Genomic DNA, 21,127 nt, shown 5'->3' on the forward strand with positions numbered 1-21,127 from the left:
CAGTTTTCGCGTCCCTACAAACTAACAGAGTCTAAATTTGAAAGAAATTAATTTTTACCCGTCTTTACCCATTTGTGTCAATTTGTGCATAAATGTGTTAATTATGTCTATTTAGTACACACTAGTCCCAACTCTTAACTTGAAATAACATCTATTACTCTTTCCCTGCAGATATCAATATTGATTATGATATTGAATCGATATAAAGGAATAGAAACACTCATCGGAGTTCCATCCTCATACATAATACAATCAATTTTATTAATTAAAAAGCAAAACTAGAAGTCTAGGTGTAAAACCGTTAACAAAACAGTAAATAATATTGCTTGGGTTCCAGTAAATAATATAAAGAGTTAATAATAAACATGTTATTCATGAAGCTAAAGATTAAGCCTATGGAAATATGATGCGATTGTTACAGTATATTTCATCATGCTTGAAATATAAGTATCCTTTTGACTGGATTCTTTAATGAATCTGTACATTTCAACAACTTAATGTGCGTTTATTTCCATCCTTGGTCTGTTCAATCATTTTGAATTTGTGATTCTGGTCAACTTGAGCTAACTCAGACTGTCGCTAATTGTGATCCATGGAAACAGATTTCATTCAGCTGTAACTGTTTTTACCATTTCAAATTTTATTGCAATTCTAAAGATACTAGTGATAAATATGCCTACAAATCATGGAAAGATCATGAAAAGGGGTGGACTCAACAGTTCCTTATATAAAGCCAGTTTTGTTTGTCATTATTGGCATTTCATCGCTTTCTTTCTTCAAGTGAAGATATTTTATTTTATTTACAATTTTATCAATTTTTATTGTCTTCTTTTAACCTAATTTTTTTCAATTTATTTTTCTTTTGTTTATTATTAATATTTTTGTATTATAATTATACAAGTTTTATTATTTTTATTGATTTGTGAGACTAAAAAATTTCTACGTCTTTTGTTCCACAGTTATCTTCATCATTTTTTCACTTTTGGATATTTTAAATTTGTTTTGATCCTTTCTTCGGCGCCAAAAGATGAGTTCGCGACCTTATAATTCTCGAGGAAGAGGTCGAGGTTACAATGGCAATAGTGCTGGACGGCGTTATGATGGAAATACTGGCTATCGTGGTGGACCTGAACTGCGAAGACCCTCGGAAAATTTCAATCGTAGAGGCCAAAGCGAGAACTATAGCAGAGCTAGTCATCAGAAAAGTCCTAACATGATTGATAATAATTTAATTGGCAGCAAAAATGTTCAATGGGCCGATGATAAATCTAAGATGGGATTGTCCGTATCTGAGTTTGTGCCAAGGAAAGGATATTTATCTGACAAGTTTGGTCGTAAAATCAAATTAATGACGAATCATTTTTCGTTCCAATATTCACCAGATGTTCAAATTTATCATTATGACTTTTCATGGAATGGTACAGATGAGAAAGAAGCAAAAGAGAGTAAACTAAACAGCTATGAGCGTTACAAGTTATTCGACGCAGTTATGGCACAATACCCACAGTATTTCAAGAGTTCTTCAGTCGGTTATGATGGTGAGGCAAATGTGTATTTACCATATAAGCTTCAAACGGAATTGAGCGATCTTTCTGTATCGGCTGTCGAAATGGAGGATGGAGTTGAAAAAAATTTTAGCGTGACTTTTAAAGGTGGTAAAGACATTTCTTTGGCATTAGTTAAAGAATATTACTCTGACGCGCAGATAGATGAAACTAAACGGCAATCTCTCCAAAAAGCCATTCAGGCCCTTCATATTATTTTGAAGTTCCCCTCAAGATACAATATGAAAGCTTTGGGTCGCCTCGCCATGTTTCCGATTGATGCAAAGAGATATTATTTGTCAAACTGGATGGAATTGGCTTTGGGTCATAGAAAGTCTCTTCGATTTTCAGAAATTGGTTTGACATTGGTAGTCGATAGAGCGTCTGCAGCATTTCTCAAGTCTGGTAATGGTTTAGATTTTGTAAAATCTATAATTGATCTCCAACACGCATCCACGCCTGATTTTGAGCCCAACCCAGCACAAATAGAAGCCCTCAGAAGGGCTTTTGCTAATGTTAAAATTTCGACTGATCATCTCGGGTACACAAAAAAATATGTTGTGAAAGATATTGCTGAACTAGCAGCTAATAAAGACACATTCAAGTTAAAGGAAGGTGAAAACGAGCGCGAGGTTACTGTGGCCGGTTTTTATAAAATGAAACATAAGATAGTCTTGAAATACCCTAATCTACCTTGTTTGATTACAATTAATGGATCCAGAATTCCAATAGAAATTTGTGAAATTGTGCAAAATCAATCATCACAAAGTATTAAAAGACAACTAAATGCCCAAGAAAAGGCTAAGATGATCAGTCGTACCGCTACTGAACCTGATGAAAGGTTTACTTGTTTATTGCAAGCACATGCACAGATTCGTCGTCTAGTCAATGAAGAGCTTGGAGATTTCAAGTTAGACATTAACGTCAAACCAATTGGAGTTGAAGGAATTGTTCTGAATGCACCAAGACTCGCATACTACGAAAAAGAATTAACACCAATGAATGGTGCATGGAACCTTCAAGACAAAAGTTTCTTCAGGAGAATAAATTTTGATAAATTTGGAGTTTTAAATTTCAGTGCTTCCCAGAAAGAAGTTGAGTCTTTTTGCGCAGCGTTTACCAAAAAAGCATCTGAAATGAAAATGATTTCAAGACAGACTCGAAGCCCATTGCTCGAAAGCATAAGAGATTATATGGAAATGACGAAAAAAGACTTGGCCAATAAAATCATGCACGCGCTAACAGAAATGAAAGAGATGGGATGCGCTTTTGCGTTGTGCTTTTTACCAGACATGAAAGAAGACAAACTTAATAAACCGGTCTATAATTTGACCAAAAGGATAGCTGATACTGTGCTGAATTTTCCAACCCAAGGTGTAACTCTGCAGAGTGTGCAACGTTGTAACGTCCAGACTATAGCTAACCTTTTAGCAAAGGTTAATAAGAAACTTGGAGGTGTCAATGTAATTCTCAAAGAGACTATCAAACCCAATCTTCTTCAATTCAACACAAAAAATAAGATTATGATCATTGGGGCTGATGTCACTCATCCAGGTACCGGAGATGAGCTTCAATCATCAGTAGCTGCTTCGGTTTCAACTTATGACTCAAATCATACAATGTTTTATCCATCAGTTCGTGTTCAACCTAAAAAAGATGCTAGAGATGCAAAGAGAATCGTTGAAGTCATCAAAGATTTTAAGTCCATGGTCCAAGAGCATCTAATAAATTTCAGAAAAGTGAATGATTCGTTTCCTGATACAATTTTGTATTTAAGAGATGGAGTCTCTGATGGACAATACAGGCAAATTTTGGATGGAGAAGTCATTCATTTAAAGAATCCTTTTGGGAATAAATATAAACCCAAAGTTACTGCTGTTGTTATCAGCAAACGTATCCTTACTCGAACTAGACCAATAGATCCAAAAGATGCAGTTATGAACAACGTCCCACCAGGAACAACAATTGACAGAATTATCACTCATCCATCAGACTTCGACTACTTCCAGTATGGCCACAAAGGTATTAAGGGCACATCACGTCCATGCCATTATTATATGCTTCATGATGATAACAATTTGACAATAGACGAAATGGCTAAAATCAGTTATTATTTGTGTCATATATTTGAACGATCCACCTCATCGACATCGGCTCCAGCTCCTGTTATGCACGCTCATAATCTCGCCTTCAAAGTGCGACAATGGATCTGCAGCGAAGATCTGAAATATAGTCGCAGAGGTTTAAAACCAGAAGAACGATTTGAGGCAGAAGAACAAATTGCTAGAGATTTGAATTCTGAGTTCTCAAAAATAAATGCTGATTACGCTAGATCTAGTATGTTTTATATCTAAATACAAAACAATGAAATCTTCACGTATTTTTTCGATAATTTTATACAATAATCCGTTTCAATTATTTAATAATTTGTAATTTGAAAAGTCATTGTAACTTATTGACAACTATGTAATTCTAGATATTTAATTATCATTCCAACAACCATGAGAAATCCAAGATTATAATAAATTATTAAAAATTTTTCAAAAATATTTTGTTAAACAAAATTAATTCCTGGCAACAATAAACTTAAATCCTGGTACTCATCAGTCGAAGGTAATTCAGATTTGCAAACCAAGCCAAATTATCCACCAAATTATCCTAACTTTGAACAAAAAGTCTGAACTAAAATATCCACTCTACATATAAATCGCGTATCGGATTAAGCTAATATAGATTGATTGCATTACCAATTTAAAGAAAGTTTATTTTCTAAGGACTTGATTAACTCATAGATGCCGCTTTACATTTTAACATTCAGCTATTTGAGCTTCTTTTTAGCCAAGCAAGCTGCGGCTTAGCATGAAAACGTGAGCTTGCAGACTTTTGAACAACTTTACCCAATTGTCCATACTTCAAAATCTTGTCAAAATAGCCAACAGTAAAATATGACATTTAGAAATTACTCTCAATCAACCCAAAATTCAGTCCGAATTTCTCGCTTAAATATTTGAAACAATAAAATATATTCAAACAACTGAATAACCTAAACTCATCCCCTCTTCCCCTCTCCTTCAGCCATGTTAAATAATTTTAAAACAATGCGCATGTTTAGGTGTAGCAGCGCTTACTGCTGGCTCACCTGTCACAAATACCTTTAAAAAATAAAAATACATTCATGGGAAAAATTGTGTCTGTAGTTTGTTTTATATTGGAAAAAAGTTGCTCTTTTGTGTGGGATCTTTATCTTTTGTTTTAATTTATTTTTGTTATTAATTCTTTTCGTAATATTATTGTTTATTAGTGTAATGGCAAATATGCGACGATATGCAAATATTTTGATCACCGGAACTCCTGGTACCGGTAAGACATCAATATGTGAGAAGCTTTTGAGTTCCCTCCATAATTACCAATACATCAATGTTGGTGAGTTTGCTGCTGAAAGGCAACTTTACATTGAATATGACCATCAACTAGAATGCCATGTGCTGGATGAAGATGCTGTAGTTGAACAAATGAGGCCTATCATGGAGGATGACCAAGGTGGTATCATTGTTGACTTTCATGGTTGTGACCTATTCCCTGAAGAATGGTTTGATCAAGTTTTTGTCTTAAGAACATCAAATACACCTTTATTTGATCGTCTCTCTGATCGCGGTTATTCACAGAAAAAATTGGACACCAATGTGGAAAGCGAAATATTCCAGGTTATTCTGGATGAGGCTAAACAAACTTTTGATGAAGACATTATTGTTGAGCTGAACAATGATGAACCCGCTGATCTGGATGCAAATGTGAACCATATATTGGATTATATAGAATGTCGGAATAACCGACACTATGATGGATTAAGATGAATTATGGGATAAAGCAATTCCTGCTTTTAATCGCAATATATTAAGAGATTGAAGTAATGGTAAAAAAGGGGTTTGATAACTTTTTTATATATATAAAATTTGACACTTTAAACTAAATTACAAAGCAATGAATGACATTATTATGTGCAAGTAAGACTATTATGAAACAAGATATCTTTTTATACCATTTTTTATCATATACATTAATCTCATTAAGCAATTCACAGATTAACTCGAATCCATTGGAACTTCTCCAGTCTCCTCTTCCTCCAGTTTCACCTTTACCTCTTCGCTTCCCTCCTCTTCATCACTCGGCATCTCAGCTGCCTCCTGTTTAGGATCTCCTGGAAGATACTCTTGAACCAAGTTCAGAATCAAATTGAGAGCCTCCTCACTGAATCGTTCCTCATTCTCCTCAATCAACAGCTGAAGTTCTACCAAAGTAGCTGGTCGGTTGTTGATTAGTTGTAATTTTTCGGCTTTAGTAAGTCGAATCCCTTTTGCTTTAAGAGCAAGTAAAAATGCCCGTATCGTCTCCTCACTTTGATAAACACAGTTAGTCTCTTCCAAGTATTTAATCGCTTCGTACGTCACCGTGGCCAGATTTTTTTGATCCTTAAGCCTTTTGCTATCCTTAACATTCTTCAGTATGTTCCAAACCTCGTAATTAGAACACAAAATGGTTGGTTTCTTTATTATTTCCATATTTATGTACCGTCAAAATCTCCTCTATTATCCTATTAATTAATGTTAAACCTAAATAAAAAAAAGTTGTACAACAAAAAAAAAGATGGATTGATGTTTAATTTAACCTGGAAACACATGAAAAAAAAAACAAAACTAATCAGGCAACATGTCATGTTGATCATGTAGTCATGGTTTTTAGACGAACACAAAATGCTTGTGTCTCCATCTCTCGATACAACAATCTAAATTTAAATCGCATCTGAATTTAGTTAATTAGCCATTGAAATAGGCAAACATTAAACATTATGTTACAAAACTTGATCAACAGCACACGCAATAATTTAAATCTGAATAGGCGAGTCGATCCATAAAGAGTCTGAATAAATCTATTATATAATCAATGATGTTTATTTTGAAGCAATTATTACAATCAACAAACATGGCATTAACGGAAAATCCTTGTAATGATTCAACAATTAATTAGCTATCTACAATTAATTGTGCTTACCTTTAACAATCTAATTTTCCTGCCTAGTTTAACATTCAACATTGAAATAACTTGAAAGATTATCCCATTTTGTGCCAAGTTTCGCTTCGAGCGAAATTAACTCATAACTAAATAACTCGAACCAAAGATGTAAATCAGTCTTTCCTTTTTCTCCCTGTTAACTATACAACTCTTTTCCTCTCCACATTCAACAATCAAGGTGAAACTGTATTTAGAAACTGTATAATCAAGATGTGTGAAAAGACGATTACAAGATGTAAATACATAAATAGACTTAGCATAGAATGCAAAAGCCATTATTTCAAATTAACATTGCTCTGGTAATTGATCCAAACACGAATCAATTAAATCAATTTTCACCAACAAAACTGGTTCATCTAAAAAAAGTAGATTGCGCTTGATTATTGAAGTAATCAAGAGATTTTGTTTACAATTTGAAAGCCAAGTCAAGAGTCAAATCTTTTCTGGTAATATTTATAGTCGCCATTTTAACCCGGCTAATGTGATTCATATCCTTCAAACAATCAGGCAATTTCCTGATCATCAGGATGAGGTTAATTTGTGAGTCTTGCCATTGAAACAATATGATAATGAAAATATAATAATAATAGCAACAGGGGTAAAAAGATGATTAGATGATCAAGTTTCCTGAAAACAGCCAATTGATTAACCAAGAAAGCAGCTATTTTTTTAGCTGAAAACCTAAGCAATAAAAAAAATCAATGAAATGCAAAGTGTAAATAAGTGAAACAATTAAATCTAAATTGTGTTAAACAGAGATTAGAAGGTGGTTGAAAGAGTTGAAAGATTGTGAGAAAGGTTTGGATGATAAAGAAAGAGTTGAAAGAGGAAGATTGAAAAAGAGTGAGATTAAAGCAAAAAATTTTTCAGCAAATAAATGTCAAGACATTTTACGCCTTAGCTCTACATATTTTGAACCACAAATTTGCTCTTCCAACTGTACTCCAACCATCATCATCATCATCATCCAAGTCTCTCTCTCTCTCTCTCTCTCTCACTTGCTTTCGTTAGCCAAATGAACGTAACATCGAATCACAAACTGTTGAAAATCATCTTTCGTTTTCGTCTTCCTGCTGTCTTTTTTATCATCCTGCTTTCCCTTTCCTTTTCATTTTCATCTTCTTGCGCTGAAAAAACACACATACACACACTCACATCATCATCATGTTGGTTCATTTTTAGATCTCTGGTTGACGAACCAGAGAGCTGATTCGTCTTTCTGCTTTTCTCCTTGATTTTCATTCAACAATTACTTGATTTAGTTGTGTTTGTTTTTGCCTCTCTTCCAGCATTAACTACTGTGTTCACCAATTCTGATATTTTTTCGGGTCATCTACTTGTTATTGGCCAAATTTGATTCCTTTACGTCCATAGTAACCCTGATCTAACCAGATCAACCTTGACTGCCATTTCTGGTTTACGTGAAAATTTGTTTCTTTGACTACCTTGGATCCATTTAATCAGCTGATAATGTCTGGTCAACTAATTACTGTTCGTATGAACCGCGGTGATGCTTCATCGCCTTGGGGATTTAGGCTTCAAGGAGGTAAAGACTGGGGAACACCTTTAGCCGTATCTAAGGTAGGTCAAGTTAAATTTTGTAGTATAATGTAAACCACTTGATCAGTTGTAAACAAAAATTTGTGCAAGCTTATGATTGACAATTTGCCAATCAGATTTGCCATTTGGTAACAAATAACATTGCCATTTTTCAAACACCGTAACCATCTGTTGTCCACTACTTGCAGTCAACCAGCCAAATTGGATTACTTGGATGCAACTTAGATTTACCTGCAATGAAAATCAAAGTTTAATCGTTAAATTACGACACAATTTGTCAATGCAAGATTACTTACTTTTAATCAGTGAAATTTCATTAAGTGTCAGTATTACTTGTGGTCAGGCTAACCTTATTGCATGTTTAATAAGTTATCTTTTTTATTGCAATTCACTTGTGAAAGTTGATCTGATTATTGAAATAAATCAGCAACCACCGGCAGTAGTAATAATCTGTCTAATCAACTGCAAACTTTTCATTGAATTTGGATTAGTTGGTTTTTTGGTCATTTAATCTCCTTAATTGTAATTGTAATAGCACAATTATGTCAATAAGTTAACTTTAACACCAGAATTGGCCTTGACATGAAAGACTTAACCATTGATTGATTGAACAATCTTGAATCCTTTCAGAGTTGGTGTATAGCAAGGTGTGTCTGGTCATTTTTGTGGCTTGAATCTGTAGCTGTGTCTAAAAAATCCATCATGATATAATTGATTCTTGGTTTGTATAAGAAAATCAGTTCAAATCACAAATGAATAGTATTAACACTTTTCCTTCTATTCGACGACATTCAAACGTTAACGAGATTATTCTGAAAAGAAAAAATTACTAAATTAATGATTGTTAATTATCTCCAAATGTAATCTCATCTATTATAATTACAATAATATTGTAATAAACAACACTCAGGTCCGTTTTACAATGTAACTAGGTGGTTTATCGGGTTGGGTGTATTGAAAAGAAACAATGTTATTTGTTGTAACAAAATGGTGCCTATTTGTTAACTCATTATAATCATTGTCACCATCAGCTTCAATCAAGCCTCTGATCAAGAAGCCGGCAACTATTAGAATGAAAGTGCAGTCAAGATTGCGATGTTGATTAAGTTGATTGTTGAGGGAAGAAAAGGTTTGATGACGGTAAAGAGAGCTTTATCCTCAAAATTAAGATTTCCAACAAGTTGATTAATGGATTGACGACAATCAAAATTACAACAGGATTATCTTGCTGAAGCAGATGAATTTTGTTATTCATTGTGAAACAAGAAAGGGAAGGCAAAGAGAGGAGATAAATATTGAAGATTTAGATGAAAAAAAATAAAGATGGAAAGATGATGTTGAAGATGGTAAAGAAGAAAAATCCTGAATGGTGATGAGATTCTTTAGTGTAAAATGTTAACAATCCTATTTAACTCTGCCCCTAACTTGGCAACCTAGAGTATAAACCAATCTGCATTGAGTAAGCATCTAGAAAGTAAAAAGATGAGGATAAGAAAGATGAGTAACTTGAAAAAGAGATGGATAGTGAGTTGAAGAGAGAGATGAAAACGATTTATACCACTTACCATCTTTGGTTTCTCACTTTGTGTTTGTATTACACATGCAAACGGTTACCAAAGTAATCCAAGCTTTGCTCCAAAATTAGGTCTTCCCTGTTGAAATGATGAGTAGAGGAAAAAATGAGAGATATAGAGACAGGAGAAGAGAGAGATGACGAAAAGAAAGTTACAGTCCCTGAAATCAAAACATGTTTTTACCTAGATTTACTTTAGTAAAGATGCGAGGAAAAAAAGTTGACATTATTTTGCCAGAAAATAGTTGCACCATTTTATGAAAAATGTAGAGTAGACATAGGAAGGACAAAATGTGTTAAGGAAAGCTTATTGATGAGATATCACAATTATGTTGATGATTTGAATGGTTGAAACACACCGAGACACAAATAATTTCACAAATAGCTGAATCGAGTAAATTTGTAATAAAAATTGAAGGAAAAAACTAATTAAATTTCAATTATAAATTAACATAAATTAAAACTGTTGATCCTTTGTCTTTACTTTCCTTCTGCCAAGATAAACCCGGGAAGTTTGGCTGAACAGGGAGGACTTCAAGTGGGGGATTTTATAATTAAAATTGGTAACTCAACTGCTCAAGAAATGTTACATCATGAAGCTCAAGAAGCGATTAAAAGTGCCAAAAACAATCTTGACCTTCAAGTTCAAAGGTAAATACATAATTACAGTAAATTTCACTTAATAATCAACCCAAAATCTGATTCCTTTACATTAAAAAATGTCAGATTATGTTAGAAATTATTATAAATTGAGAAAAAGCATTATAAACTTACCTTAAAAGTACCTAAATGTATGAGAATGGAAGATGTTAGGCTTTTAATTTTGATAAGATTTGAAGCAATTACACTTAAATAGCTTAATTATAATTATACAATTTGATGAGATCAGGCAAATTTGTTTAAAAACCAATTTCGTTCCATTGTTCACTCTGGTTAAGTTTGAAGTTGCTAACAGTGTTTAGTGTCAATTCCCATTGCTTTTTAGGTGTCGTCGCTCTTTATATTGATCCGTGATGATTAAATTGATTTTGAAACTAAATCCATAAGTTTGATTGTGATCCTGATGAGGGTTAATCGCAAATAACCTGAAAAAAATGATGATAATTGTGATTCAAATAAAATCGCGCAATGTTAAGCTCATCAGAACCAGTTCAATCACCAGATTCACCCAATGATCAACAATGAGGAATTAAATTAAAGGCCGTTCTAATTTATATCGGATTAAATTTAACTTTTAAACTAATCAATTCAAACTTGATCTTCACATTAACTTAAAATAAAAACGTTAAGGATAACCAGAAAATTCAAATGAACCAAAAACCTTACTAACAGCCAAGATGATCATTCAATGTTTTAATGTTTTTGTTTCCAACCAAACTAACGCCTAAACCCAAAGGTTTAAAATGAGAATAAAATAATTTAAATTGTAATTTAAGTTTCTCGGTTTATTGGTTTCCAATTAGTGAATAAGTTACTGTAAGGTTGACGTTTGATTGTGAGCAATTTAAAAAGCCATTCATCTCTCACAAATATACCAATTTTGCTATACCAACAGTTATGACAGTGATGATGAAGACGAGCATTTCAAGAAGATAATTCATTGGTTATTAACATTTAACTGGCGAGAGTAGACTTGAAATATCAGTTGAAATGCGTCTAAATCGTATCGAAGTGATGTCAGTTTGGAGTGAAAAAACACCTCAACAGCAATTTGACATTAACAACATTTAGCTAATAATAACTTGATAGGTTTAAATTTTTCTTGCCACAGTTGAATGATAATTTGTGATTGTCATAAATACAACGATAATTATAACACAACGGTCTTGTTCAAATATGAATGTTGGATCATTAAAGTTAAACAATCGCTAAATTTTCGTGTAACTGTGATGAAATGAAGACAAAAGCTGAGAGTTTTTTTCGCTGCTTTTTAGATGATTATTAAAGTCAGGGATGAATCAAGTATATAAATAGCATTAAATTGCCTTTTTCTCATTCTAATTATTTTATAATCAGAGGTGGAACGTTAACTTGGCGACCAACTGTAACTGCTGTGGGTGAACTGCCTAAACCTGGAACAGTAAACTCACCACCAACAACAACATACACCAAAACTTCACTGGCAAAAACTGGACCGGTGAGTTGCTTCAACGGTTGTGGTTATCAATATAAACAGTGATTTAAGTTGTAATTAACATTTGGTTAATATTTAATGGGTTCCCTTAACTAACCAATTCATCCCTTTTTGTGCGCCCTTTTCAAACATGTCACCTAACCGTTTACTTGACAATGGATTGAGTCGTCACTTCTAGTTTTTGTTTTGTGTTTTAACCAAATCTTTGGTCAATTTTTTTACACATTTTTAATTATTGGCTATTTTTACTGGTATTTAAATAATTAAGGAACCTAAACCAATCGGAACTGGACACAATACAGCTGCAAAACCCTTCGGAGGAAACAAAAGACTACCTGCCTTGGTTCATAAACAGTTCAACTCACCACTTAACCTTTACTCTGAGACTAATATCAAGGAAACTCTTCAAGCCCATACAGAACAATTAGCTCCTGGAGTAATGGGGTAAGTAATTCAATCATATTAGACGTTTAAATTAAAATTTGAATTTTCATAACATATTTTTATTGATCTAATCGACTCTAGGATAAACTTTATGAAACCTGATGCACCAGTAAACAAGCATTCAGCTGTTTATCAAGCCATTTTAGAGGAAGAACAGAGCAAAAAAGGTAAGACGATTCGTTAAAATAGCTTTAATTATAATTTGTATGATAAATCGTTTGATAAATAGTATTTTAAAGAAAGCGAAAAGGCAAGTGGCAATTAAAACATCAACAATGAAATGCTTCATCTGCTATAACCGGCTTTTGCTCAAAATTATTAATAATTCATAATCATGCTCGATGCTTTACATCCAACTAATACAATTGATTAAGATTCAGGCCTAGGATAAAATTTAATGATAACATATAACCTCCTCTGATAAAACCTATTGGAATAATAGTTGAGCTAATCATCTCATTAAACTTGCCTTTACTTATACGATAATCTACTAACATGTAAATGTTTATAAAATGACAACTTCTACTCATGTCTCCTTTTACCTTTGTTTACCTGTGAATGTTTCTTATGTTAATTGTTGATTAGAAGTTAAATCAGGAACAATCGGAACTCCAACCCCAATATCACCAACTAATTCACCTCGTTTGGGAATCGGTTCAATTACCAAGCATGTTGATGCCCCAATATCCCGTGGATCAGGTCAAAATAATTCATCAGGTGACAATTCACAATCATCTCTTAACACTTGTGGTCAATGTGGGGGATTAATTACCGGAGTTTTCTGTCGTATTCGGGATAAATCACTTCATGCTGAATGTTTTAAATGTGCTACTTGTGGTACATCGCTTAAGAATGTAGGTTACTTTAACGTAAATGAAAAACTCTATTGCGATGCCCATGCAGGACAAGCTGCTCAACATTTGGCCCAATCAACTGGACAATCAAACATCGAACCTATGACCATAAGACCGTGAGTTTCAATCAATATCTGAACCAAAATAATTGAATATGGAAGGCAAATCAGCAGTAGCTCACGAAATTCAATGCTTCAGTTGTTTACTGATAACAATTGATTGAAAAATATTACAAATTATCCAAAATATTTAAAACAAAAACCAAATTTTTGAGTTAGCTTCACTATTAACCATAAATCATCAGATTAAGATTCAAAGTTCAAATTAGGTTGCCTTTCACCTTCAACAAAATTTGCTTCTTTAAACAACTTGTAATGTTACTAATTATTGTTTTTATGTTTAATTAGAGGAGCAACTATACCCAAAGATGCTAATATAATTGGAATCGGAGGAATACCAACAAATAGTTCACCAACACCAGGTAAAATCAGCTCTCCACGGATAACAATACCATCACCAACACAGCCATCAACCCTACACGATCGACCGACTTCCCCTTCAGTCCTTGGAGCTGTTCCTTGGCATGTGAGTAATGAAAATAAGCTATTGAATGATGATGATTTATCTGTATCTTTGTCATTCCAATGTTAATAAATAGCACCAAAGTCCTGGAAACATTCATCACGTTGAAGCTCCACAAAGTCCTCGACTATTACAAACAACAACACCAATGATGAATCAATTTAGTTCGGCCCCAGCTCCTCCTCCGGTTGCACCTAAACCACAGGTATAATCTCATTTAAATCCAAATAAATATCTTTATTAATGATGTTTAATTGTTGTTACTTTTAGTACAAACCAATGGGATCTCAGTCGCCGAATCTTTACCAAAGCCATCCTCATCCTTACACAGCTCCATCACAAGATGTCCATAAGGATGTTTCAGGTAATTGTTATTGACCATGAAAAATAGATTGACAATTAATACTCTTCTTTATCTTATCAAGGTGGCCCCAAATTTACTTGGCCTCCTCCAAAACCAGTGACACCCGTTGGAACACCAGAAGTACCTTCAGCTAACTTACCTGGTTCAATGTCAGGTCAAACTGGAACTCCAACTGGACAACCAATGTTTCGCCCTTTATCAGGCAGTCAGAGGCCATTAAGCTCTTTTGAGCTCTCCAAATTAACACCAAACGCAAGTAACTATCAGTGAAAAAAACAAACTAAATAAACGATGAATCAGATACTAATTTAAGACGATCAATTCTAACATTTTAATCAAGTTAAATAAAAATGAACGTAATCGTAACAACCAAAACTCAAATACAAAGTTGAGATGTTCATTGTTTACTTGTGATATTTGGGTGCAATGGGTAAGCTTTATTGACTATGAAATTTTTAGACTCATTTTCGGGTTCAGAAGTAAATTATAATTATTTAAATCTAGAAATACGTTCGTTTGTTAGTTGATTGTCAATAGATTGTTGAGTTAACACTAGATATTTCAATAATTAACATGTACAAATATACATTTAGCTTCCAATGTAAACTTGCCATCTGGAAATGTCAGCTCTGCTCCAACAATCGGTCAATCGTCTATTCCCGGTTCTAGACCCGCTCCTCGTCGAGGTATGGGTCAACTCAAGACTCAGGTCGGACCCGGAGCGCGTATTCCCATTTGTTCAACTTGTGGTTCACCGATAAGGTAAAGTTAACAATCGAAACTGCAATAAAAACAAAATTGCTGTGCTATTAGTTGATCGAAGGTTAGAGTTGCATAAAAGCTACATTAAGGTGTGAGGGTTAAAAATTGGGCCTAAAGTAAGGTTGATTAAGAGATTGAGAGGAATGAAGAGCAAACTTGTTCAGGCTAATTACATGATTTAAATGATGGTGTGGCCTAATTCACTTGGAATCATCTTTTTAAATCTCGAGACAATTTAAGGTAATTAGATTTATATTTGACAACAAAAGCATGAGACTGTTTATTATCTAGTCTGAAATGGAAAAGCACATTCAAATGCAATTTAATCTCTATGAGCATGAATTTCACTTTAAATAATTTAAATTGTAATAAAATTAACACATTATTCAACATAAGAATCATGAGGAATCATCTTTTACTTGGAATGCTTTGTAACACTTAAATGATTTTAATTCAGTGCAACCTTTCAACTTTCGATCAATCTATTTCAAGTTTGATTTTCATTTGTCTACTGAATCCAAATTTTCAGGTTAACTAATCACTTTCATATTTACATTTATTAGAGGTCCGTTCATTTTGGCCTCAGAAAAGACTTGGTGTCTAGAGCATTTCTTGTGTGCAAATGCAAGTTGCCGTCGATCATTAGAGGACATTGGATTTGTTGAGGAACGAGGTGAACTTTACTGTGAAGTCTGTTTTGAATCATATCTGGCTCCAGTTTGTGCTAAATGTGGAATTAGAATCAAAAAGGTAATCATAATCGCTATCAATTATTTACAATAACAGTCAACATTAGTTTGATTAAGAGATTTGAATGAGAGGAAGCTTGGAAGAAGACAGTTGAGAGTCTTATTGTTGTGACTTTTTGCTCATGAGGAGTATTTTAGTAACAGTGGCTTTAAATTGATGAGCAAAGTTAATTAGGTGAAATAGAATAAGCATTTGGTTGATAAAAAGTGAAAATAATGATGATGATGAAGTAAATTCTTTGTGATCATGTTTTGGCTAAGAAACAATTGTAATGAAATGAGACGTTATTTTCCCATGTATCACAATGAATCTTAAGTTGAGAGCTTTATTTTCAGCCATTTTCAAAGCGTTAGAGAAAGCACAATTTAGATTACAACAAGATTGATTATTATATCAATTGTATCTTATTTTGAGCATAGACAAAGGTTCAATCAACTAAAGAGCGATGTTTCATAAAAAACTCTGTTAAGATTACCAGATGCATTGAGCTAGAATTGAAACAGTTTGTATAAATATTTATTTTTGGATATTACTTTTATAAATAATACAAAAACAGTATTTCAACCAGTAAACAAATCATTGGTGAAGCTTTTAGTTGACTGTTATTACAACGAGAAAATTATTTGATTCATTTTTGCTCTATTTTTTTGAATATTATAGGATTGTCTGATGGCACTTGAAAAGCAATGGCATCCTGAATGTTTCAACTGCAATTATTGTCGAAGGCCTTTTGGAAATAGTCAATTTTATCTAGAAGATGGTTTGCCATATTGTGAAAAGGATTGGAACGATTTATTCACAACTAAATGCACTGCCTGTGGGTTCCCGATTGAAGCTGGAGATCGGTGGTTGGAAGCATGTAACAACAATTATCACTCAACTTGTTTCAAATGTAATTTCTGCCATAAAAACTTGGATGGTCAAAGTTTCTTTGCCAAAGGTGGACGGCCATTCTGTAGAAGTCATGCAAGATGAGCGTATCATGAAAAAGATGGAAGCAGAACAAAAAATTACAATTAAAATCACGAATCAAAATGCAATTTTGAATTAAAATAATATATAAAAAGTGTTATATTAAATGAAAAGTCATTTGAAATGAAACTAATAATTACTATATATAAAGATAATTGATCAATTTAATGGTTATCTTCAAAATTTGAAGTCAATCAAAATCTCTTTTTTGCTGACCTTTGCTGCCTAAATGAACTTCTTTTTCTTCTTACCTGAATTTTCTCCGACTTTTGTCCAAATGTCTTCTGTCTGTTTCTTTCTATTGTTTCAATTGGGAGATATAATTGTTTCTGTTGAACATGTAATCAAGGCCAGATGCTATTGTTGTGGTGGCGACAAGATATTGAAAGTAGGTTAAAAAAAGACTTTCACTGATGTTAAAAATTGGTGCAACTAATGTAAATGCTATTAAATTAAACTGAAGTGTTGTGTTCCATTTGCTTAAAGTTGATGATTTTACTTCCATTTTCGGTCCTTTTGATCGAAAGATATCGAAAATAGTTCGAGGTTTGGTTAGCATTTGGTAACGCATTACAGATCCACCAAGTATTAGCAATAAATCACGGCCAATCACTACGGACGTTATAAAAACTAAAGTAAACAGTAAACAGTAAATTGGATTGAATGAACAATATTAGAGCTATATTAGAAAATCAAACTCATATTTTCAGCAGGAAAACTATCATGAAAGACTATCCATTACCTGGTAATTGTCCACTGATTGTAGCTGATAAATAGAGAGTTGAAATTAAGATTTTATCAGCTATTGGATCCAAGATTCCACCAAGAGCTGATCGTTGACTTTCAAAGCGTCGTGCGATGTATCCATCGGCCTAACAAATATAATGTATGGTTTTAGTGAATGAGCTGGCGAAAAAATTAGATGACAGAAGTTATTCAGATACTTACGAAGTCCGTTAATCCAGCAATAGCCACTATTGCTACTGACTCGATTAGTTTGTTATTGATGACAGTATAAGCAACGAGTGGTGAAGCAAGGATTCTCAAAATACATAAAGCATTAGGGACAGTCCAGATTCGATCTTCAAATTTGATTTGTTTACTTTTGAGAAGTAAATTATCATTGACTTGACGCTGATGACAATCTTGCTCACTATCCTGGTCTTTTTTCAATTGACAAATTTTCAATGTTGTTGTGAGATTTCTTGATGTATTCCAGTGATGAGTCGAAAAACAGTTTCTTATTGGAAGATGGAGAAATAAATTACGAGATGCCATACCTACACAGTAAGTAAAATTAACAATAACTAAGAAAGAAAATACTGAGAAATTAATCAGATAAAATATTTTTTTCACTTTAAGTATTTCATGTGGAGATGAATTTGTTTTGGTTTGAAGTCGAAAAAAGAATCACAAGATGGCTCTGAAGTCAAACTCTGGAGTCGTTCAAACTTTGAAATTCAAATAAAAACAAGTATTTTCATCATGAACTCGTCTTGTATCATTCTTGTACTTCAGCGTCAGGAATAATCATTCTCTATTCTGTTCCGTTCTGTCTTAGGTTAAACTCTCGATTTTAGGTTTTCGTTCATCTAATTTTTTGGTCTAATTTGGACGTTCTTGGTTTTAAGAATCAAGAACTTTATTCTCTGTTCTTGTCCCATGGAAACTGTTCCTTGAAATATTCAACCATACAACAAAAAAATAACAACTTCTAGCTTGGATTATTTAAAATTGTGATTTAATGGAGAACTGGATTTATCAAGAGATTAAACATGTATTCCTGTTCAGTGATTACTTTGAAACTACAACTTATAAAGTGAATGTATCCAAGTTTGATTTTGTCAATGACTCAAAATGAAAATTATTATTATTATAATAATAATTGCTTGATGAAATTGTGTTTAATAGAAAGTTGTTACAAGCTGTTATCATCAAAAAGATAGAATATAATGAAAAGAATCGGAAATAAATGTACATCCGATGTACTATTAAAGGTTACCCAAAAGAATCGAAGCTTATTTTTTAGCTGGTTGCTCTAAATAATTAGTGACTATTAACAGATTATGATATCGCTAAATCTTTGAAACTGTAATCATTTTTTACCGATTTTCATCGTCTTTAGTCATGAATCAACTTGTTCCAATTTAAGAACTCTAATAAGCCTTGCTTTCCGACTACCTGATGAATGAAGATTTTAGTCTCGCTATAAAAATCGTTTGTATTATTAATATTATTTATAAATTGACTGTGATAGGCATTTCCGTTCAATATTATCTACAAGTTTTCTTGTTTATGGCATATAACATGGTTAGTATCGGTGCTAATTTCAATATTAGGATGTGGTTAAGATAAGATAAGGTTGGCATTGAATTGGCTCTTGAGATCATTAAATGAAGAGAATAATAAATTATAATCGAACCATTACTTCATAAACATCTATAACTTACATGAGCACTGAACAATACAATGAATAACAAGTTGTTTTCAAATCAAATTGGATTGGTTTTTCATTGTCCATTTCATCTGCTTTCTTAAAGAATAGGTTTTTTTGTCAAAAATGAGCATTGTTTCAATAGATGTTTTTGCTCTATGCTTTCCTTGACACCGTTGGCTGACCAAATCCATTAGTTAATTTACCAATCATCTTTAAAAGATATTAATTATTTTTGATTAACCCAAGGACTGAGCTTGAAGACAATAAAGTTAATACTCCTGAATTAAAAGTAATAGTGTTTCTGCTCACCTCGAGACAATCGTGATTAGGTAAACTCGTGTGAATCTTGATCATTTTGCTTTTTGCTGCTGGATTTGATTTCAATTTCTTAATTTTCTTATTTCTTTTTCTTACAATTCTCTTATTACCAGGGAAATGGGTCAAATTTTGGTGAATCCATTATGTTAATCGACCAGCGCAAAAGAAGGCAGACATTTTGTATTCATTGTTCACCTTATATTTCAAGTAGAAGAGCCAAGATAATGTAATTCACCAAATTATTGAGACAATCAACTTATGATGATATGAGAAATTCATCATTGCCCTTATATATCTAAATTATTTCTGATTAACTATTTATTTTATATTAACTTTCACATCCACTCATTTGATTAGGAAATCTGACCAACAACCAAACACCAACTCAAGTCTTCTTGCAGATATTTGTTTTTGGCGCTTTGGCAGTTGGACGTGATTGATTAACAATTTTTACAATTTAAATCTTTTGTCTACTAATGGCAATTGATCACGATTAGGAAAACAGAATAAACGAAAAAGTTTTCCCTTTAAACAGCATTTACTACCCAATCAGCCCAATTAAATGATCAACTCTTCAATAAACAATATTCAGTATAACGATTCTTCTATCCTCAACAGTTGTGAAGCATTAACTTAAATCACATCAAGGTTGAAGAGTTGAACACTTTCATTTCAATTTTTCATTTTCCTTGAACTATGAATTCATCAATTCTTGAAATAATCAGACAAATCAAATGTAAAAGGATAATGAAATCTGACAACATAATGTCAATTGTTAATATCATGAAACCATCTGACAGTTGCTTTTCATTCAATTGTAATATTAATAAACCAGAAATATATTGCCTTTTAATTTGAAAACAAAATTTAGCATAATTTTCTCATCTTTTATTGTTATTGTGAATGAATAAAGAATCTTAATCAGACAATTTATTATTTATTACAACTTACATGATGAAAGATATGCAATTATGCAAATTTACATTCAACTAATTAATCATATAATTAAAGTTTATTTTCCCATTCTCAAGCTAATAGCCACTAAACATTCGAGTTGGTGAGTCAATTAAACAATGGTTCATTGTATTAATTAAGCAAGGTTAATTCAAAAAAACTCCAATAGATGAAACAGTAAATTGTACAATATTACATTAGTGTTATCATAGATTTACAAAAGTGAACAATCTAATAATTGATTGTACATTCACATGTGAATTGAGAATCAATGGTTAAGTGCAATCTCATACATTTGATACATTTTAATTCAGCTCATCTAGATCTATACAATATATTAAATTAAATATCACAGGGTTCACAATTTATTCTGGAGAGACATTAACCTGATTTATTTTACAAAATATTCATCAACCTTTGAATATTGAATTTTTTGGTAAAATCCTAGCAAAATTTTACGACGAATTTTACTTCAAACGAATCTCCTTAATTTTGTCTACAGATAGCTCTTTGAATGTTCAGATAAGTTGTTTAGATTCAAGACGCTTTCAAAGTCTCCTCAGAATAAATTGTCAACCCAGTAATATTGATTTAAAGATAATGCATCAAATTTTTGGGTAAAAATTTTGACCAAACCAAAAGGTTCTAAAAAATTTTCCACTAAAGCGAAAGCAGACAATGGACTACAACAGCATAAAATGATCAGATATTTTCTTATGTTTGAGAAATCACGGTTAACCAGCGTGGGGAAACAAAACCAGAATTCGTATGTAAATACATTGAAAAAGGAAAGGAAATTATATTCATCT

At 32.7% G+C, this 21,127-nt stretch overlaps 5 protein-coding genes and 2 long non-coding RNA genes across 8 annotated transcripts; 4 read left to right on the forward strand and 3 right to left on the reverse strand.

The window, feature by feature from the left end:
• The first annotated feature begins 409 nt into the window (after positions 1-409).
• LOC107371821 (protein argonaute-4-like) lies at positions 410-4,093 on the forward strand. Its single transcript, XM_015939980.3, has one exon. It carries the CDS (start codon positions 1,028-1,030, stop codon positions 3,896-3,898), a length of 2,871 nt encoding a protein of 956 aa, XP_015795466.2. The 5' UTR covers positions 410-1,027; the 3' UTR covers positions 3,899-4,093.
• A 756-nt stretch (positions 4,094-4,849) lies between these two features.
• On the forward strand, positions 4,850-6,187 carry Ak6 (adenylate kinase isoenzyme 6). Its single transcript, XM_015939951.3, has one exon. The coding sequence runs from the start codon at positions 4,850-4,852 to the stop codon at positions 5,396-5,398; it is 549 nt and encodes a 182-aa protein (XP_015795437.1). The 3' UTR covers positions 5,399-6,187.
• Polr3I (RNA polymerase III subunit I) lies at positions 5,453-6,103 on the reverse strand. Its single transcript, XM_015939952.3, has one exon. It carries the CDS (start codon positions 6,101-6,103, stop codon positions 5,627-5,629), a length of 477 nt encoding a protein of 158 aa, XP_015795438.1. The 3' UTR covers positions 5,453-5,626.
• Positions 6,188-7,789: 1,602 nt separating the features above from the next.
• On the reverse strand, positions 7,790-10,256 carry LOC107371509 (uncharacterized). Its single transcript, XR_001570821.3, has 5 exons — positions 9,932-10,256; positions 9,740-9,826; positions 9,058-9,641; positions 8,471-8,986; positions 7,790-8,405 (listed from the first exon to the last, which is right to left on the reverse strand). It is a non-coding gene; the product is annotated as an uncharacterized LOC107371509 (long non-coding RNA).
• Positions 7,800-17,084, forward strand: Zasp52 (Z band alternatively spliced PDZ-motif protein 52). Of its 2 annotated transcripts, none has more exons than XM_015939611.3 (13): positions 7,800-8,195; positions 10,247-10,398; positions 11,764-11,884; positions 12,150-12,325; positions 12,407-12,492; positions 12,911-13,295; positions 13,587-13,764; positions 13,838-13,966; positions 14,032-14,125; positions 14,187-14,381; positions 14,719-14,887; positions 15,451-15,637; positions 16,298-17,084. In XM_015939611.3, exons 1-13 carry the CDS (start codon positions 8,085-8,087, stop codon positions 16,610-16,612), a joined length of 2,298 nt encoding a protein of 765 aa, XP_015795097.2. In that variant the 5' UTR covers positions 7,800-8,084; the 3' UTR covers positions 16,613-17,084. The 2 variants fall into 2 exon arrangements, with proteins under 2 accessions (XP_015795097.2, XP_015795098.2); XM_015939612.3 differs by having other exon boundaries at positions 13,229-13,295.
• On the reverse strand, positions 16,127-18,126 carry CLS (cardiolipin synthase). The gene is made up of 4 exons (XM_015939614.3): positions 17,558-18,126; positions 17,352-17,481; positions 16,861-17,239; positions 16,127-16,590 (listed from the first exon to the last, which is right to left on the reverse strand). Exons 1-3 carry the CDS (start codon positions 17,885-17,887, stop codon positions 16,908-16,910), a joined length of 792 nt encoding a protein of 263 aa, XP_015795100.2. The 5' UTR covers positions 17,888-18,126; the 3' UTR covers positions 16,127-16,590; positions 16,861-16,907.
• LOC149093219 (uncharacterized) lies at positions 18,106-19,896 on the forward strand. The gene is made up of 3 exons (XR_016199717.1): positions 18,106-19,375; positions 19,478-19,590; positions 19,722-19,896. It is a non-coding gene; the product is annotated as an uncharacterized LOC149093219 (long non-coding RNA).
• The last annotated feature ends 1,231 nt before the right edge of the window (positions 19,897-21,127 follow it).

This window comes from Tetranychus urticae, chromosome 3, assembly GCF_039701765.1.
Source record: "Tetranychus urticae isolate SD_2017Ah chromosome 3, NJAU_TeUrti_SD_1.0, whole genome shotgun sequence".
In the NCBI taxonomy this organism is placed as follows: domain Eukaryota; kingdom Metazoa; phylum Arthropoda; class Arachnida; order Trombidiformes; family Tetranychidae; genus Tetranychus; species Tetranychus urticae.

Excerpts from the sequence above, each read along its gene's own strand:
- LOC107371821 (XM_015939980.3), top strand. The coding sequence starts at position 1,028 with ATGAGTTCGCGACCTTATAATTCTCGAGGAAGAGGTCGAGGTTACAAT.
- Ak6 (XM_015939951.3), top strand. The coding sequence starts at position 4,850 with ATGGCAAATATGCGACGATATGCAAATATTTTGATCACCGGAACTCCT.
- Polr3I (XM_015939952.3), bottom strand. The coding sequence starts at position 6,103 with ATGGAAATAATAAAGAAACCAACCATTTTGTGTTCTAATTACGAGGTT.
- Zasp52 (XM_015939611.3), top strand. The coding sequence starts at position 8,085 with ATGTCTGGTCAACTAATTACTGTTCGTATGAACCGCGGTGATGCTTCA. Across the intron at positions 8,196-10,246 it reads CACCTTTAGCCGTATCTAAG|ATAAACCCGGGAAGTTTGGC; the intron begins GTAGGTCAAGTT and ends CCTTCTGCCAAG. Across the intron at positions 10,399-11,763 it reads CTTGACCTTCAAGTTCAAAG|AGGTGGAACGTTAACTTGGC; the intron begins GTAAATACATAA and ends TTTTATAATCAG.
- CLS (XM_015939614.3), bottom strand. The coding sequence starts at position 17,887 with ATGGCATCTCGTAATTTATTTCTCCATCTTCCAATAAGAAACTGTTTT. Across the intron at positions 17,482-17,557 it reads TTGCTGGATTAACGGACTTC|GCCGATGGATACATCGCACG; the intron begins GTAAGTATCTGA and ends TATATTTGTTAG. Across the intron at positions 17,240-17,351 it reads AATCAGTGGACAATTACCAG|TTTTTATAACGTCCGTAGTG; the intron begins GTAATGGATAGT and ends TGTTTACTTTAG.